General features: G+C 38.8%; 2 protein-coding genes and 1 pseudogene across 4 annotated transcripts; 2 read left to right on the top strand and 1 right to left on the bottom strand.

Annotated features, from left to right (window-relative positions):
• Window positions 1–529: 529 nt before the first annotated feature.
• LOC127948420 (GTPase IMAP family member 7-like) lies at window positions 530–2,152 on the bottom strand (annotated as a pseudogene).
• Window positions 2,153–5,073: 2,921 nt separating this feature from the next.
• Window positions 5,074–8,003, top strand: LOC127949272 (claudin-9-like). Its single transcript, XM_052546322.1, has 2 exons — window positions 5,074–5,220; window positions 6,364–8,003. Exon 2 carries the CDS (start codon window positions 6,394–6,396, stop codon window positions 7,045–7,047), a length of 654 nt encoding a protein of 217 aa, XP_052402282.1. The 5' UTR covers window positions 5,074–5,220; window positions 6,364–6,393; the 3' UTR covers window positions 7,048–8,003.
• A 1,328-nt stretch (window positions 8,004–9,331) lies between these two features.
• Window positions 9,332–18,764, top strand: LOC127948954 (mitochondrial dicarboxylate carrier). 3 transcript variants are annotated; one of them, XM_052545837.1, is made up of 13 exons: window positions 9,332–9,789; window positions 12,427–12,546; window positions 13,081–13,195; window positions 13,363–13,411; window positions 13,488–13,529; window positions 13,605–13,648; window positions 13,713–13,783; window positions 13,869–13,961; window positions 14,622–14,699; window positions 14,778–14,834; window positions 14,923–16,472; window positions 17,582–17,717; window positions 17,795–18,764. In XM_052545837.1, exons 1-11 carry the CDS (start codon window positions 9,700–9,702, stop codon window positions 15,022–15,024), a joined length of 861 nt encoding a protein of 286 aa, XP_052401797.1. In that variant the 5' UTR covers window positions 9,332–9,699; the 3' UTR covers window positions 15,025–16,472; window positions 17,582–17,717; window positions 17,795–18,764. The 3 variants fall into 3 exon arrangements, with proteins under 3 accessions (XP_052401797.1, XP_052401795.1, XP_052401796.1); XM_052545835.1 differs by lacking the exons at window positions 9,332–9,789; window positions 12,427–12,546; window positions 13,081–13,195; ... (5 more) ...; window positions 14,622–14,699; window positions 14,778–14,834 and having other exon boundaries at window positions 16,306–16,472; XM_052545836.1 differs by lacking the exons at window positions 9,332–9,789; window positions 12,427–12,546; window positions 13,081–13,195; ... (5 more) ...; window positions 14,622–14,699; window positions 14,778–14,834 and having other exon boundaries at window positions 16,320–16,472; window positions 17,588–17,717.
• The last annotated feature ends 1,437 nt before the right edge of the window (window positions 18,765–20,201 follow it).

Genomic DNA, 20,201 nt, shown 5'->3' with positions numbered 1-20,201 from the left:
AAGTCTCTGAATCTCAAATCTATTGTAAACACTGTAATAATGTAACATGACATATACTCAGGTTTTTTTTTTTTCTTCATACCATTTATATTAGTTTTTGTAAATCCTCTGAAGGTCCGAATCCTTCTCCTGCAAGAATAAAATTACAACTGGATGCATGATATCACATCCATTGTATTTCTGGTAGGTGAATAGAATTTTTAACATTTAAGACTGGCTGGCTATGGGAAAATGATGGCTTTTTGTTTTATTGTTAGTTTGTCTCAAACACTGTGCAGTACTACAGTTGATTTTACAGTACTGGATTGCACACTACCAGAAATGCTTAAAGAAAAGACACACAGTGATGTTGTACTTTCGATTGTTGTTCTTAAACAGGACTGAATGATGTTACAGGACTAAATACAAGAACATTGAGATCATAGAAACACAACTTCAGTCACGTTTTCAATGTACTTTTGTATTCACCCTATTTTAAGTCAGTATAGCATCAGAAACTGATGGTAAAACAAAGTTGCTTTCACTGATGTTAGATTAATTTCTCCTCTTTCCCATTAACACCAGAAGCAGAGTTCAGTGCTGCATTTCCAGCAGCTACTACTCCTGCCATTACAGCTTCTGATAGCGCTGCTCCTTGCAAAGCAGAGGCCAGAGCTGATGAGATAAAAGCTGAACTTAATGCCCCTCCGCTAACTACAACTGCTGCTCCTGCACCCACTACCACACCAGTTCCCAGTAAGACTGCATCTTTAGCTTTTTTCAGCAGTCGCCTTCTTTCCTCTTCTGACTTATTTCTCTCATCTTCTTCTCTCCTCATCTTGTCTTCTTCCTGTATTTTCCTCTGAGTTTCCTCATACTTCCCATTTGAGTAATTATCTCCTCCGTTCTCCATCACCATTCTGTCTATCTTCTCTAGTAGCTCAGTGACCTGGGAGTGATTTTCTTCAGCTGTGTTAATAAGAACATGACAATCTCCTTTACATTGTTCAACTAGATTTCTAATCTGTTTGTCTTTGCTCAGAAACTCTTCTATTGATGTTTTTAACTGATCTCCTCTAGTGAACAGAATGATGGTGTGACGTGCGGCGTGTTCACCAAAGTTCTCCTGAATCCATCTCACCGTGTTTTTCTCCTCCTCTGTGAATCTCACGTCCAGTCTGATGACCAGCAGAAACGCATGAGGACCAGGGACAGACATTTCTACTCATCTCACCAGTTCATGCTTCAGTTGTTCTTCACTGATTGTCGTATCGAACAGTCCTGGAGTGTCGATCACTGAGATGTTTCTACCTTCTACTGTCTGCTGATGTTGTTGGCATTTCTCAGTCACAGATTCAGAACATAATTCTTCTTTAAACACTTTTCGTTCCAGGATGGTGTTTCCTGTTGTGCTCTTTCCAGCTCCAGTTTTCCGCACCATCACGATCCTGAGATATGTGCACTCACCAGGTTTTATGTGGCTGTTCTGTATGGACTCTGTAAAAGAACAAACAAGAAATAAGTTACAATACTATTTCATATAATTTTCAAGAAATACATCATGATGTTTTGAAAAAGCTAGCTTGGGTTAGATGTGTTTCTGTCTCTGTCAGTTGCTCCTTCTGTTCCCATTTTCTTTTTCTGCTCATTTTCCAGCATTCTGATTGAGTTGCCTTTTCTTCTTCATTCATCTTTTCTTGTGAAACTCTAGTGCATTTGTCATATAGTTCAGTTCTCACAGGTGAAATAAAACCTTTCTTTTCAGTAACATTTATTGTGCTCTTTTCCTTTACACTATGTGTGTGAATCAGCTCCTTGTTTTCTTTTTTGCGTCTTATTGGATATCTTAAGAAAATATAAATGTCCTAATGCTGACCGTCATTCCATTTGACGAGTTCATCCATTTTCTCAAAAAGTTTTGTGATGTGAGTTGGAATAATGTCATTTATACTGTTGATGGCATAATACTTTCCTCTGCAGTGACTGACAAGGTTCTGACGATGGAGATGTTTCTGTTTTCTACTCTTCCTGCCTGTTTCTCACTCTCTCTGGTTCCACTCTCTTTAAACACCTCTCGACCCAGTATTGCATTTGCTGTTGAACTCTTTCCAGCTCCAGGGACTCCCAGCAGCACGATCCTCAGATCGCGTGAATCTCCTGTGAAACAGTCCATGTTATTAAATTGAGTTTTTTTATGATTTACAAATGCTTCTGTGATTCTAAATGCACCTTCTTTTCATCCTCAGCTATTTCATTTTGAATGTCTCAGTGCAATTGGTAAAAATAATTTAGTTCAGCTGGAAAATGCATGTTACATTTCAAAACTGAAAGAGTCTGCTCCATACAGCTAGGGTTCTCGGGTCTGCATGACAAAGCTAGCCCAATGGCCAGTCAAAAACAGCCCAAAGTATTGCAATGAACATATCCTATGTCAAAACTCCAAATATGTCATATCCATAACTAAAAAACACACCCTTGGTTTGCACCATGGTTTTACCACAAATAAAAACAACATGTGATTGATATGGTTTAACCATCACTCTGAAACTGCTGGGTTAAAAACAACCCTGCGCTGGGTGAAATATGGACTGACCAAGGTCTAGGGTTTTTTTTTTAACCCAGCCCTCTAGTTTTATTCAACTCAACTATTGCTTAAAAATTACTCTATTTATATTTATTGCTTTAAATAAACCCAAAATAGGTTGGATATTAACATTTATGTTAAATAAATTAACATTTATTAATAAGTTGGATAAATGATAATTAAGTAACAAACTTTTTAAATTGCTTATTAACAAATGTTAAACTTTTGATCATTGCTGATGACTCTAGTAATTCTGTGTCTGATTTTGAATTTCAAACCTACTTTGGGTTCATTTTAAGCCAGCCATATAGTAATTTTTAAACAATAGTTGAGGTGAATAACCCAGAAAGTTGGATTTTTAGAATTGTTTAGAGTGTGGTGACCGCAGATTAACCCTATGGCTACACTAACCATAGTTTAACCATGGCATTCGCAGTAAAACTGTGGTTATAAAATGGTAAGCTAAAAAATAAAACACTTATACTACAATAAAACCATATTTCACAAAGGATTTTACAGTCACTGTTATGTATCACTGGATCTTCTGCAGGAGTCTGATTTCACTGACACAGGTGGAGTTTAAGGAGAGATGACTGACAAGACCATGGTGAAAGATTTGTTGCTTGTTAGATTATATCATGATCTCGATCAGATATTTTGGGGGGTTTGCCTTTCTGCAATCCCTCCTCCCTTCTTACTCCTTTTCTTCTATCTCGCTACCTCCTCCCTTCTGTTTCCTCTTTCTTTCTATTCTCTAGTCCTATATCTATTTACCTCAATGGGAAGTCGTGGCCTAGTGGTTAGAGAGTTTGACTTCTAACCCTAGGGTTGTAGGTTTGTGTCTGATTCTCGGTCCGGCAATACCACGACTGAGGTGCTTGAGCAAAGGCACCGAACACCCAACTGGTCCCCGGGCGCTGCAGTATAAATGGCTGCCCACTGCTCTGGGTGTGTGTTCACTCCTGTGTGTGTGCAATTCGGATGGGTTAAATGCAGAGCACGCATTCTGAGTATGGCTCACCATACTTGGCTGTATGTCATGTCACTTATACACGCATGCGCAGATGATACATAGAGTTGAATCAGTGAGGTATGAAGGGGGACCTCTGTGGGCCCAGGTTACTGGGTTTAGTATGTCCTTTACTGAAAGTTGAAGTGTCCCACTGCCAGTATTATTCCTTATATGTCTAGCATTTTCTGATCATATCTCAATGGATAAACAAAAACACCACCCCTTGCAATGCAACTATATAATGTGTCGATTTAATAATAAACTTTGAAGAAGTGTGTTAACAGAGAAAATGGCTCTGTGTGCCCTCACGTTTGTTTTTGTTTTTTTGCCATAACGTTCACGTCACTCACGTAACATCACGTTACCGCCACTTTAATTATATATGTAAATATATTAAACTTCAATATATTTTCATCTATTTAATTTTAATTAACTATATTTGATTTATAGATCTAATACAGATATAAACAGCTGTTTCTGTCAATACCCCAGTGAAAAATGCCACTCAAACAAATAAATAAATCCATGTAAAAATGTATATGGTCACATTGAGGTATTTTTAAACATTTAAATATGACATTATTTTAACACCTAAATGTTTCAGAAGAGTATAGGCTACATGTGATATTTAAATCAGATATCAAAGGAGTGCTTTGTTGTGTTTAGGCTATATGTATAAAAAAAGTTATGTTGATTTCCTGAACCTGTTCTGCACGTTGAACAGACGTTCAAGAAAATCCCAAGCCCGACGGTCAAATTTTGAACCACAAACAAGCACGTGTGATCGCAAAAGTGAAAGTGCACAGTAAGCACTCATTCAAAACTGATTTCAATACCCAGAATATTGATAGTGGCAGATGCCTGGAAATCATGTAATATTAGAATATTTGCAGTGCATGCAGGAGTAGCACACACAAGTTGCAAGTTGCAAGAACAGGTGGTTATGGTCAAAAATGTATTTTGAAAACAGTCCCATGCAGAACTGTCAATGGTATTAAACTAGCTGTATTCTGTGAGGATCACATCTGGATTTTTAATTTAGACTAACCTTCTGGTCTATGAGTTGCTGAAATGTCCATGCAGTCTGTTTTGGTCGTTTGAACTCTCTCTCTCTATCTTTGTCTACAGGTGTGAACCTGACACAGGAAGTATATGTAACGCACCTCCTCAACATTTAAAAAATGCATCACACACATCCTGTTATTTCAGTTTGAATTTAGCATTTAACGTATTTCTTACAGATCAACAGACTGTGGGGTGGTGATCATTTAGTGATTATTTAGAGATGAAGTGGACAAAATCCAGTTTTATTTTCACCTGAGAGCCAATTAAACTGGCACAACAGCACTGTAACCCCACTTGTGGTGGTGTGCTTGTATGTCATGTGTCTGCATGACTCTCTCTCTCTCTCTCTCTCTCTCTCTCTCTCTCTCTCTCTCTCTCTCTCTCTCTCTCTCTGTGTGTGTGTGCGTTTGCACAAATGCATGCTGTATTTATGCTGTGTGTGTGGACATAATAATGAGATGATATTGTCCATGGCTCAGATGCTGATTTACTCCCACATGCAAGAACAAAGAAAGTGTTTCTACCAGCACCGATGAGAGTCCAGCAACAGCACAACACACACAGACGCTCCTCAGACACTGTAAGTACTCGAGAAACTTCATCTCGCTAAATCATTTCATGGATTAAACCTCTGAATTGTTTTTGTTAATTTTGTTGCTGTCAGTTTAAGCAGTTTAAGAGTTCAATACGAATTTTTTTAATGGCAGGGATTTAGGTAACATTTCATAAAAAAAGTTTAATTTGTTAATATTAGTTATTAAAACATTGTTAACAACTACTTCTAAAACGAATTAATCTGTGTTAATGGAAATGTCATTATTTAGTTATACATTATTAAAATCAAAAGTTATATTTGCTAATTTCATTTAATAACATGTAACATGAATTAACCATCAACATTTTGTGAACTAACATTAAATATATGAATAATCATTGTAATAAATGTATCACTGTTACTTAAAACATTAGCTAGTGTTAACCTCTAGTGTTACTGATCAATAGTAGTTTCTCTACTTAAAGAGTTTCTTACTTAACCCTCATAGCGAAATTCATAATTTTCAAATGATGTTATGATGTTTGAAATTAATAGAAACAATCACTTTACCTAATTATGCCAGAATTATGAATGCATAATTTTGATTAAATTTGTGACTTAACTTATTTTGGGTTTATTTAAAGCAAGAAATATAAACAGAGTAATTTTTAAGCAACAGTTGTGTTGAATAAAACTACCCAGAGGACTGGGTTTAAACATTTTTACCAATACCTATCAGACCATTTATTTCCCAGCACTGGAGCACAAAACCAGCAGTCATATAAGGGTATTTAAAAATAAATAAATAAAAATAATAATGTATTGATTTATTAGGACAGGACAATATTTGACCAAGATAAAACTATTTGAAAATCTGGAATCAAAGTGTGCAAATAAAATAAAATATTGAGAATATCTTCATGAAACATGATCTTGACTTCATATCCTAAAGATTTTTGACATTAAAGAAAAATGTATAGTTTTAACACATGCAATGTGTTGTTGGCTATTGACACATATTTGCCCGTGTGACTTATGACCAGGGTCATATTTCTATTACAAATATTTTATTTACCAGCAGAAATGGCACTGCGCACATAATCATTGTCATTTTATTTTGTTTTATTTTAAGGGAGGATCAAGCTATTTTTTTTTTAGTCTAACTAAAAAAATCATTGTGTTCTGCAGAGTGAATCAGTGTTCGGTTGAGGATCAGTCATGGCAAACACAGGTCTTCAGGTGATGGGTCTGGTCCTGGGCGTGGCAGGCTGGGCGTTCGGGATCCTGGTCTGTGCTGCCCCCTGGTGGCGCGTGTCGGCGTTCGTGGGGGACGAGCTGGTGGTGTCTCAGGTGCTGTGGGAGGGGCTGTGGATGACGTGTCTGTCGCAGTGGGGCCGTCTGCAGTGTAAAGTCTATGACTCCGGCCTCGCCCTCTCAGGCTCCGCCCAGATGTGCCGCGCCCTGTGCGTGCTGTCGCTGCTCCTGTGTCTGCTGGCGCTCCCGCTCTGCGTGACCGGGCTCAAGTGCACGCGCTGCCTGGGGGACGCGCACGAGACCAAAGCTCGGCTGGTGCGGGTCGGCGCCCTGCTCTTCGTCGCGGCTGCGTTTTTCTTCTTTTTGCCAGTGTGTTGGACTGCGTATGTCATAATACGTGATTTCCACGACCCGAACGTTGCTGCCCCACTGAAACGCGAGCTAGGATCGGCGCTCTACCTGGGATGGGGCGTGACTGTGCTGATACTGGTGGGAGGGGCTTTGCTGTATTTAGGCTCCACCTCCCCTGGAGCTCCAGCCGTGCCTGTTTTTGGAAAAAGCGCCAAAGGAAACCCTCAGTCCACAGCAGAGAGCAAACCTGAGAAAGTCTTTGTGTAAGAGAGTGTAAAAGACTCAGCCTGGATAAACTGTGTCCTAGTGCTCACCTAGAAGCCTTAATCTGCAGGAATATTATCATGTATTCACTGTTATGTATTTCAAAATCTGTACACTGTTGTTCCATAGACTTTATGCAGCTTATTTATTTGATTTTAATTGGCTCTTTATTATCCATGTTTATGTACAATTGCATTTGCCCTGCTGAAGAAAAAAAACAACAACAGCTAAACCCAGCTTACACTGGTTGGCTGGTTTTAGCTGGTCTGGGGTTCATTTCCCAAAAACAACTATGGTCGCAAGTTCTGTCTTTATCAATAGACTTCAGTGGAACTAACGACAATAGTTAGCTAACAAAGCTTTTGGGGAACGCACCTAAGCTGTGAGACCAGTTAAAACAACCAGCTAAAACCAACTAAGACTAGCTAATCAGGGTTTGTTTTTTTTTTTTGTTTTTTTCAGCAGGTATATCAGTAAACAGCTTATTCACAACACACAGAAACATTTATCAATGATGTTATGATACTCTTATGGTACTTTTGAAAATGCTTTTGACAGCTTGTCTCCGTGTGGAAAAGAGCTGTCTGGTGCTTTCTCTGAATTTCTACTTGTACTAAAATGAATAACATTTGCTTATAATGACATAATGGTGTATGACATCCTCTTTATTTCTAGAAAGTTAAATTTCATTAAGAAATCGTAACCTCTAATTCATTCTTACATTGAATCTAAATACATTTCCAAGCCTTTAGCGACTAACTTTGATTCCTGATGGATATTTCACATGCTATATGAATGTCAGTAATTAAGTTACTCTGATTTTGTTGTATCACAGCCTCACATATTGCTCTTATGTCTTTTTTCAATGCTCAGAATAATTAATGTTTATCTCATTTGGTTTTTTTTTATTGATGTGTCACTGTGTATTATTTGTCTAATAAACCTAATAGAATAATGTAGGTTGATGAGTGTTGCCTGGATATGCATTGCATGCGTGTGTTAATGCGTTGGCAGGGATCACGCGACACAATAACAGAATACAGGACAGGGACAATAAACAGAGAGTCCACTGTTGCTCTGATGATGTCACTATACTGGAGGACGTGTGGCATATGAGCTCGTGTGAGAAACAGACACCATCAGAGGAGGAGGAATTCATCAGCATCCACACTTCAGAGACATTAGTGACCCCCACAGAGAGAGCAGCATGTTAGCTGGCTCTAAACTGGGTTAATTTGTACCCCTGATGTTAACACGTGTATTACTGCTACTGTCCACAAGAAGACAGTCAAACCCAAGCCTCTCATTGGGTCTTACCGACTAGTGTATGGCTGCCTCACCTTCAGTAGTTATTTGGATGATTTCACCAATTTAACATTAATTGAAGCTGTTGTTGTTTTTGTCTAATTATTTTTTACCTCCCTTTTACATTTAATATTGCCAAAGCATCAATACAGATTACTGATACGTTGACAATACTGTATCAAGTAGTAGGCTGCTTCGAAATTGAAGAAACAGACAGACAGACCTAGATTGTTTAAATGTTATTGACCCTAGAACACAAAACCAGTCTTAAGTAGCACAGTGATAATTGTAGCAATAGCCAACAATACAAATGGGTTAATATATATATATATATATATATATATATATATATATATATATATATATATATATATATATGCCAAAGTAAATTGCCAACTGTCAATATATAAAAACTAAATTTTTGATTGGTAATATGCATAGCTACGAGCTTCATTTGTACAACTTTAAAGGGGATTCTCTCTCAAAAAAAAAAAATATTTATTCATTTATTTATTTATTTATTGCATTCTCACATTCCAGATTTTCTCAGTAAAATATTCTCCTATCCTAACAAGGCATACATCAATGGAAAGCTTATTATTAATCTCTTTTTTTTTCCAGGTGGTTTTGTGGTGCAGGGTCACATGTATTTGTACATTATAAATCGGCATTATAAAGAGATACCAGTTAAGTCAGTTACAGTCACATTTGAAGTGGATAAAAACCTTTCATTAAAGTTTTCCTAAAACCCAAACAATACCCGTTCTTGTCTTAGGACAACTTTGTTAACTTCTTTGATCCAATTCAGATGTTGGCTTCTGTAAGCAGGCTACATGTCTCAAGAACAGACGTTTATTGGTTAACTCAGTTGTGTCAGTGCAGTGGCTCCACCCCGAAGTTGCGTGAGAACGAGGAAGTGTTTCTTCTTAAAGTGACAGTGCAGTGATATAGCGCACGCTTTCCAGTGTCTCAGTGTTTACTGTCTCTTTAAGAGTCCCGAGCTCGCTCTCAATGAACGCCGAGCAGACAGACGCATGCTTCTCTCTTTCTTTTTGTATTGTAACCTGATTGTAACGCTTGTGTGTCAAAAGGAGGTGGATCTGGCGCACCGGGAGGCCGTTCCAGATTCTGCGCGAGCAATTGGCTGCTCGTGAACCTTGTTTGTCCGCGGTCACGCCTTGATCACGCACGCCACGCGCTCGGGATGTCTCGTGCTTATCGGGATCACAGGTGCGCTTGCGACCTCGCGGACTTTTAGCGAGATCATCCGCACACTCGGTGCGCACTCCGCACTGCGCAGCTCAGGCTAAGAACCAGAGAGAGAGAGAGAGATTGACGGTAACCGGAGAGATGGCGGAGCAGCGGATGTCGCGCTGGTACTTCGGTGGGATCGCGTCGTGCGGAGCCGCCTGCTGCACGCACCCGCTGGACCTGCTCAAGGTGAGAGTGACAGACCAGACACATCTTCACCCAGCAGGGTTTGGGTTTGAGTGAACAGAAAGGAGTTTCTCTTTTGGATAATTCCTAGTTAGACATATGTTGCTCTTTCGCTAACAGTAGGCAACCTCCAGAGCGAGATATCGGTCAGACCGATAATACCGATCATATCTGTCCAATTTAACGCTGTACAATAATACAAACTTGCTGACTTTCTTGACAAATTGTAATGAATGTTTTACGTAAAACGAATTGGAAAATACTATTATTAATAATATCAATGTCATCATCTTTGAAATGTGTGTCACAAATTCTGCCGATAGCCATATCAACGTGTGATGAATATTTTATGTCTGGTAAATCAGTTAAATAACATTTGACCATTTTGATAACAGCAGCATAATATTATTTGAAAGAAGGTTGTCTGTATAGTACCACAGCGTTTTAGTGCCACGTAAAAAATAAATAAATAAAATAAATAAGATTACGAGAATAAAGTAAAAATGTTTCGAGAATAAATTCGAAATACTTTGAGAATAAAGTTGTAATATTTCGACTTTATTCTCAAAATATTTCGACTTCATTCTCATAGTAGGCATATAACAACTTTATTCTCTAAACATTTTGACTTTATTCTTGTAATCTTCTCTACGTCATCTACGTAAACTAAACACTAAAAAGTTTGTCTGTTTCAAATTATAATCAATATTTTATGTCTGATAAATCAGAGAAGGGGTTTGTCCATTCCAAAATACACTGACAGTCTCAGAAATGTTATATTTCAGTGAATTTTGGTGAAATATTGTATAAAATAAGTGTTTATTTAATTTAAGCAACGCTATGTGTATCTAATTTTCTAAAGTGAACTAATGTTGAGATATTTCAGTTATAAAAAAAATGAATACAAGTTTGTGATCTGGTTTGGGGTCAGTTTAAAACAGTCTCATGTGATGCTCTATATAATTAAACTGAATGAATGAGTGTGTAATCACATTATAACAGGACGGGGGTCAGGTCCTGAAGTCCTCAGGCCGCAGTGAAGGACTCTACAGTCACAACTTTGTTCTAGTTCTCAGAAACAGTCATTTGGTCTTATAATAGAGCTGGACGGGGGTCTTAATTGTTTTCCAGAGATATAATTATGTGTTTCACATGCATGCTCTAAAAGAAAGGCTGCAAATGTTCTGTATGTGGTACGTTTATATTAAAGGCCAGTGGTATTTTAGGATCGGCTCATTCTGTGCTTCTTAATGGGACATGAACCGTACAGTTCACTATCATGTCATAACATCAAATACGTGTGTGTGTGTGTGTGTGTGTGTGTGAGCGAGCTGGCAGTCCAGGCGTGCTTTTGTGCAGATTCCTCATGAGTTACAGACGTGTGTGATCAGCACATGTCTGCCATCTGCGTGTGTGTGTGTGTGTGTGTGTGTGCACATCCAGTTGAGTCCGGTTTGGAGGACATTGATTATCTAGTCCTGCTCCGTCCTTCAGTGCACCTCTGCTCTTAAGAGCATACTTGTACTTTGGTTTTCCCCAAAAAGTTTCACAAAAAGCAGATATCAGGTGTCCTGTGAATGAGACGACAATGAATGACTCAAAGAAAGAGAGAGAGCTACTGAGAGACCCCCGTCCCGTGTGTGTCCTCTGTCTTAAATCGTCTGAGTGCTCTCTTGTTTATCTGTGATAACACACTGAGTTATCTCCGGTTTGTCTGCTCTCCACTAAAGCCAAAACAAGAGCCACAGATAACACACACACACACACACACACACTGAATGAAGCCAAAGACAGTTGTGAAGAGCTGCTTGAGACGAAGGTCACCCAGTCACCCTGCAGAGATCTGGCAGTCTGAATGTGTGTGTGCTCAAATCATCAATACAGGACTCAAACCTGCTTCTGCGTGTGTACATGATCTTGAGATTCACTGCTGAGTCACACATGCACAGCTGCATTAATAAATAATTCATATTTAATTACAGTGTTTGAGCAGAAAGACATGTGACATTATTGTTGGTGCACTGGTGTGAGCGACCACTGGCCTCTGTTCAAACATCCCACAGAGAGTGTGTGTGTGTGGGTGTGTGTGTGTGTGTGTGTGTTTGTAAGATTTTGTTACAATCTGTTGCATGTTGCAACAGGTATTATTGCTCAAGTGAGCACAGTATAATCAGATTCTACACGCACTAGAGCTACTTTTATTTGTCCAGGATGCATTAAATCGAGTACAAGTGACAGTACAGCCATTTCTAATGTTACGAAATATTTCTAATAAATGCTGTTCTTTTGACCTTTGGATTCCTTAAAGAGTCCTGAAAAACAAAATGTGTCATGCTTTCCAGAGAAATATTGAACTGTTTTCAACATTGATAATAATAAATGGTTCTTGAGTATGAAAGCAGTATATTAGACTGATTTCTGAAGATCACGTGACACTGGAGACTAGACGAATGATGCTGAAAATACACAGGGATGGATTACATTTACAGTAGATTCACAGAGAAAACACTTTAAATGGTAATATTTCACATCATTATTGTTTTTATAACTGCAGCATTGAGGAGCAGAAGAGACACAAACTTCTGAACTGCTGTTGTAAATGTTAAATTGACCGCTGCTGTGGTGTTGTGGTGTTGACAGGTGCACCTGCAGACGCAGCAGGAGGTGAGGATGAGGATGGTTGGCCTGGCCATACACGTGGTGAAGAACGACGGTGTGCTGGCGCTGTATAACGGCCTCAGCGCCTCGCTCTGCAGACAGGTCAGATCAGATCCTGACCCCGGATCAGCGGCTCTGAAACGGGCTTGTCTTTCATGTCTGTGGCTCGAACAACCTCTTCAATAACGTGATATTTAGCCCCTGAAAATATGAACCACGCCAAAACACGTGGATTTTATCCCCAGCAGATATTTTTAATGGGAAACCCCCTCAAAAGCTATTGGGCTAGTTTTTTTTTTTTTGGACATATTCTCCAAATAAATCGACAGTTAAAGTTATAATAATAATGTAATGTAGATCAAATGCAGCTGATTAAATGTATTTTCTAGAAAGGAAATGGCATTTGGTTTTGTGTAACAACATAAACATATGAAACACAGAAGCTGTCATGCATTTGATAGAAACCTTAATTAAGCAGCTTGACAGGTTTCTTCTACTAAAGTGGATTTAGTGAGGTGAGGTGTTGCTCATACACTGCGCTGAATATATCAGAAACTCTTCCTGAAGTACAGGAGAAGTGAGAGATTGGTAGTGTTTCACACGTGATGCTGATGAACCTCTCTGTCTGTCTCGCAGATGTCGTATTCTCTCACCAGGTTTGCCATCTATGAGACGGTCAGGGATGTGATGGGCAGCGGCGGTCAGGGACCCATGCCCTTCTATCAGAAAGTGCTGCTGGGAGCGTTCGGAGGTAAACACACACACACACACACACACCTGCAGAACAGAGAGTCACCAAACACCTCCTGATGAACCCCGTCACATATCTGAAGAGGGCAGGTTTTAAAGAATTGCAAGATGTGGTGTGTAGATGCAGACCTGCTGTGCTTGACTCAGTGTGTGTGTGTTTCTGCGCAGGCTTCACCGGCGGCTTCATCGGGACTCCAGCGGATATGGTCAACGTCCGGTGTGTATCGTGAGCTTTGTGATTGTGAGCGTGTGTGTATTGTGAGTGTTTTCATGTTAGTGATCTATCTCCACAGGATGCAGAACGATATGAAGCTTCCCGCCGAGCAGAGGAGAAAGTGAGTGTGTGTAGATCTAAAGACCGTCCAGACGGTCCTGACCTGATTAATCTGAATCATCTCTGTGTCTCGCAGCTATAAACACGCGCTGGACGGACTCTTCCGGGTCTGGCGGGAAGGTAAACATCTCTTCTGATCATCTGCAAATGTCTGAATGTGTCTCTGAACACGTGTTTCTCTCAGAGGGAACCAGGAAGCTGTTTTCAGGAGCCTCTATGGCGTCCAGCAGAGGAGCCCTGGTCACCGTCGGACAGGTGAGACCGCAGTGCATGATGGGAATCCACTGGAAGGTTCTCAGTTTGATGATGAAATGACCCTGACTGTGTCTCTCTGTATCAGCTGGCGTGTTATGATCAGGCCAAGCAGCTGGTGTTGGGCACAGGACTCATGGGAGATAATATACTCACACACTTCCTGTCCAGCTTCATCGCTGTGAGTATCGGAGCCTCTGATTGGCCAGTCATTGCATATTTAAAGGACAGTATTGGACATACAGCTTTTATCATCTATCTGTCTAACGTTATTACTTTTTTTAAATGTGCATAATTTGTGTAAATCTATTTGATAACAGTCTTATAATATTTTATAATTATTATTTTTATAGTTTATATATATATATATATATATATATATATATATATATATATATATATATATATTTATATTTTATGGTTAAATATATAACTTCTATCTATCTATGTGTGTATACATTGAAAAATATATATGTATGTGTTATATAAATTTGTATTTAAATATGTATTATACAATTATTTATTACATATTTTTACAAATTTATTTACATTTACATGAAGTTATTGATAAATTAATTGATACAACTGATAAAGTAATCAATAAATCGTTTTAATTTGTATAACATTTATTTTTTTAAAAATCATAAATATGTGCATAATACATTTGTGTAAATCAATTTTATAAAAGTATAATATTTTATAATTGTTTTTTTTATAGTTTTACATTATATATATATATATATATATATATATATTTTTTTTTTTTTTTTTTTCGTGGATAAATGTATAACTTTAAATAACTAAATGCAGATATTAATGTTGTGACTCTCTCTCTCTTCAGGGGGGTTGTGCGACGTTCCTCTGCCAGCCGCTGGATGTAATAAAGACCAGATTGATGAACTCTAAAGGAGAATACCGAGTGAGTTTCCTCTCTGTCTGATTATTATCGTCTCATTATCTTTACTGCTCATCGATCAGATGTATTGTTGTATATTAGGGTGTGATTCACTGCCTGACTGAAACTGCCAAACTGGGACCACTAGCCTTCTACAAGGTACCAGATTCACTCAATTACACTTCATTTATTCATAAAACACAGAGATCGTTCTCATTCCTGATCCCTCCGTCCAATCACACGACAGGGTTTAGTTCCCGCCGGGATCCGCTTGATTCCTCACACGGTCCTGACCTTCGTCTTCCTGGAGCAGCTGAAGAAATACTTCGGCATCCGGGTGCTCAGCTGAACTTTGACCTCTTGACCCCTTCCCTCTGGCCTCCTCTCGAAGCTGCTCTCACTTCCACAATATTAGTTCTGGACAATCTCACATTACTCAATCATGACCAACTCAACATTTTCTCTGAACAGTCACTTCTTTTTCTTTTATTAAATTGTTTTGCTCGGGTGAGTAAAATCATGACAGAATTTCATTTTCACTGAACTGTTCCTTTAAGACACAAACAAAACAGTCTGTGTTGCTTCAAGGTTTTTAAACGTTGCTACATTCAGTCTGTATGTATTGTTAAACTTTTTTAATGGTACAAATTCTATATTTGTGACTCTTTGCTGGGTTCGATTGACAGAAGGGTCAGGGGTCACAGAAAAGCTACGAGGGGACAGAATTAAAACAAGTTTTACTTTAATAACCAAATTATGGAGCATCACAGAAGAAAATAAACCAAGACACAGACTGATGGGGACCCAGGACTTCTGTACTTGGTGCTATGCTTTCAGTTTTCATTATATTTCCGTTCTTTTTGTAATATTTCTGCTGGAAAACTTACGCTCGGCACTGATCTGCGGCTGAAATATTGTCAGATCTGCTGTAGTTTCTGCTGATGTGCATGTAGTTGTTTTAGTGTTGAGGTAATCAGGGCATTTAGTGAATGAGTTGCACAGATTACTTGTAGTCCTTCTGTTTTGTGCTTAGGTGCTGAGAATATCTGGACTCATCCTAAACTAAGCATATAACAACACAGAATTAGTGCAAATGTAATTTAAATATATTAATTTAGCTTAAGTTGTTATATTACCATATTGGTAGATGCGTCAAAACAGACCCTTTTCTGTTGTTGTTGTTTTAACACACTAATAATGACACTGAACACAGGAGAGGCCTGATCTCTCGGTGTCCAGCAGAGGGCGCTGTGGTGCACTGAAGGTGCGCGCATGCGTGGACGCGCAGAGCCGCTTGTGTGCATCGAGCGTTTGCAAGACAGTATTTCTGGGTACAAACAGTTTGTTTTTCTATCAATTTATTTGTAGCTCAGGGTGTTAAAATTGAGGGTTGAAATAGTTGTTGCTTGACGTGAGTGACATTGAGCTGCTTTCTATCTTGATAAAAAAAGATGTGCAAACTAAGATATAAACTGGTTTAAACTGTCTTTTCAGAACGGTATTTTGACTAAAATGAAAATGTATGGAAATAAAAGTACTAACACAAGAAAATCAGGTGTAATTATTTGTATATGGAAATTTTTGTATTCAGCTCATACATTACTCAACCTGAAATGTAGGTTAACCTTTTTTTACCTATTTCCCTCCATTTTGAACACTGGATCACGCAGAGTTTCTGCAGCCTGACAGAAACACGACTTCCGCGTTAAACCACCAGCTTTCAGTTTCAATTGTTGTCAAAACTTCGTGCGAGTAAAACCCATGAAGAGAAGCGTGATGGAGCGGTTACACGCGTAGGTGAGTAGTTAATGATCGTGTGAACTGATGGAAACTTCCACAGAACTGCAGCGCGCGTCTGTCAATGTTCAATCTGTTTAGATCGCATCGAACACGAAGAACAACAAACGCGTCAACAAACTGCGAGTTCTGGCCTATCTATCTATCTATCTATCTATCTATCTATCTATCTATCTATCTATCTATCTATCTATCTATCTATCTATCCATCTATCCATCTATCCATCCATCTATCCATCTATCCATCTATCCATCTATCTATCTTTACCTTACGAAAAAGTTTATTCAAGTGTGCTATTCGTATACTTCCTTTAAAAAATAGGAAAGTGCTTATAGTTTACTTTTCAGAAATGTACTTAAAATGACGTTTAAGTAAACTTGACTTATACTTACAAAAAAAAAAAAATCATTATTTTTTATGAAACACATAAAAGTGTTTAAATTATAATGCATGAAGCTTGAATAAAATGTTTTAGTTCACAAGCAGATACCCTGTTCTTTCTTTGGATGTTTTGTATGTTCATATATTCATGCAACAAAATATATATGCATTAAAACCTAAATAGGGACATAGTAGTATACTTAAAGTATGATGTAAAGTTCACTTAAAGAAAACTTATGAGTATACTTGAGGTATAAAACTACTAAACTAGTAATTTACTGATACTACACTTCAAAGTGTGCACAGTATTTAATTAGTAAACTGTCAGTATACCTATAAGTTCACTTTTAGTATAATTGCAGTACAAACTACAGACATAGAGGTAAACTAGTAGTGTACTCAAAGTTTGCTACTCTTATACTTAAAAGTATACTTTTATATACTAGAAAGTGGGCCAATGTAGTCCCAATGAGTATTGAAACAGTCCACTTACAAGTATACTACTGGAACACTGATATTTGTATACTTGCTACATGAAGTATACTTAGTAAAATAAACTTGAAGTATACTTTTTCGTAAGGGTATCTGTCTGTCTATCTATCTATAGAGAGAGATAGATAGATAGATATTTTGTTTTTTTTATATAGCCTTTGGCATGACAAACATTTGATTTGTGATTGAACATTTTATTTTACATTATATATAAATAATATTTTACATTAATAAGGAGCAGAACAACAGGATATTGTGCTGTTAAGGCTTGAGCAGTAAACATGCAGATCCATGTCTAACAGCACAGAGAGATCCACTCGTGGTCCAGACGCTCAAGATGAGGCGAGGAAGCATGTCTCATCCTCCACAGTGTGAGTAACTCATGCCAACATCCGTCTGTCTTACCCTGCACACATCCGTGATGTCCACCTCTCTGTCTGTCCTGTAGTTTCAGAGCTCAATATTGTGCTGTGGGGTCCGACTGGAGCAGGGAAGAGTGCCTCAGGAAACACCATCCTGGGTGGAGACAGAGAGACATTCGAGGAACATCATCATTTTACGTCTGAGACCAAAACCTGTGCATCAGCACAAACAGTGGTGGACAGACGAGCCATCACTGTGATCGACACCGCTGTGAAGATTACAGATGTGCAGACACAAATAGAGCAGATAGTACAGAGCACACCGCTCGATGTGTTTCTGCTGGTGATCAAACTGGGTGAGACGTTCACCAAGGAGAAACACCAAGCTGTGAAGAGCGTCCAGGAGAAGCTTGGAGCCAAGGTCTTGAAACACACAATAGTGCTCTTCACTCACGCCGATCAGTTAGACGAGTCAGTCGAAGATCATCTGGGAGACTGTGAAGCGCTGCGGTCAGTAGTCCATCAGTGTTCAGGAGGATTTCATGTGTTTAATAACAAGGATGGAGATCGAGCTCAAGTCACCGAGCTTCTGGAGAAGATGGAGTCTCTGAGGAGGAGGAATGGAGACAGGAGATACACTGAGCAGGACTACAAGAGGAGGAGGAGAGATCTCTGGCTCAAGAAGTGTGACGTCTTCGTAGCGATAGCTTTAGCAGCAGCAACAGTGTTAGTTTTAGCTGGAGCAGTATTAAGAGAAGGAGCTGGAGCTGTAGACGGAGGAGCAGCGTTAGAAAGAGCAGATGTGTGGAGATCTGCAGGAGTCGGAGAAGCAGCGATGATGATGGCGTCGGCTGCTCCTCGAACAGCACCAGCAGGGTTACTGGGAGCAGCGGGAGGTGCAGCTCTTCTGGCGGTCGCAGCTTGTGCTGGACTCTACTTTCTGGCAAGAAAATATCTCTCTAGAGGAAATGATAAGAGTGACTAAAATACACTAGCATCACGCTGTATGTAGCATGAGTAGAACAAGCACGTTTGAAATAAACACATTCATTTTCACTGTGGAGTCGATGAATAGTCTTTTTTCTTTTGTAAAATCTTGTATTATAATATCCTGGTGTTCGGAGGGTTTTTGTGAAATCTGAGCACTGGAGAAGCCGTGTGTAATGTGTCCAGCAGAGGGCGCTGTGTCAGGTCGGGAAGGTGTGCGCGTGCACGGACATGATTATTACTCTACAAAATATGAAAAGTTTTTGTTGCTTGACCTGATTGGAATTCTACGGAGCCCCGCACATGACATTGTGCGCACGATTTAGCAAATCGAGTGAACGCTATAGTAATCGTGTGTACGTTTTAGTAAATTGAGGAAACGTACACGATTTTGCCTTATATTTTTCCTGTGTGTCATGTGCGGGGCTCCGTAGAATTCTGACCTGTCCCATTCGTCATTACAAAAAATGTAATATGCAAAAAGACATGAAACTGAGCTGCAATTTGAACTATTTTGTTCAAAAATAAGATTTATGGAAATAAAAGTAGCTTAATCAAGATGATTTCATGCACTAGCCTATATATCCATCACCACATGTATAATCAACCCCTATCAAGGTCAAAATAAACTAGTCTGTGTATTAGGACATTAGGCTACAGCCCTTAAACTTAGTTATTTTTTACATAAAGGCTTTTGTTTTGCTTCTTCTAATCTGAGTGAATGATTTATTTCCCAAATAATATTAAAAAGGCCCAAAAGCTATAAATGAAAAGCCCCACTCTTTACACATCCTAATAACACATCATTAGAGGATATTATTCAGTCTATCAGATATTGTCTTTTGTGTACAGGAGCATAGTTGTCATATTTGTATTAATCAAACCTGCTACAATATTTAAGTAGCTAGATAAATAGTCTATTAATTAACATATCAGTCGCCACATTTTTTATGCTTTTTTTTTTTTTTTTTATTACTTCTTACTTTAATCTTGAAATCATTTTAGATTTTCGTTTTCTTTCCTTTTTGCGTTTTTGTCTCATTGGCCAGATGAGGGAGACACATCACTGACAAATCAAGACACAGTCACGTCATTTCTCTTGTTAAACATCGTGTGTCCCTGACGTCCTGTCACCATGGAGACACGTGACCAGTCCTGTCCAGCACATGAATAACCATCTTCTCTGCTGAACAGCCGGCATGTGTTTGACTTGTACAGGTGCAGGTGTGAAGATTCACAGCAGTATTTAAATCAATGCAGATTCCCTCGCTGCAGTCGTGTAATATGTAAAATAACTCCTGCATGTTCCCATCTCAAGCCGGAGAGATGATCTTAAACAGGGTTTATTGATAGCACAGTAACATCCTGAGCAGTTTTATGTGCACCAGGAGAATTTGAGGGTTGATGTGTGTTAAAGCTTTAGAGAAGTGGTTTTGACTCAACATGGTGGTTCCCATAATCTGTCCTCTCTGGAGGAGGAAGCGGATGTGAGGACGCTGTCAGAGC

This window comes from Carassius gibelio, chromosome B1, assembly GCF_023724105.1.
Source record: "Carassius gibelio isolate Cgi1373 ecotype wild population from Czech Republic chromosome B1, carGib1.2-hapl.c, whole genome shotgun sequence".
NCBI classification, from domain to species: domain Eukaryota; kingdom Metazoa; phylum Chordata; class Actinopteri; order Cypriniformes; family Cyprinidae; genus Carassius; species Carassius gibelio.
This window is presented reverse-complemented; position numbering and strand designations above follow the sequence as displayed.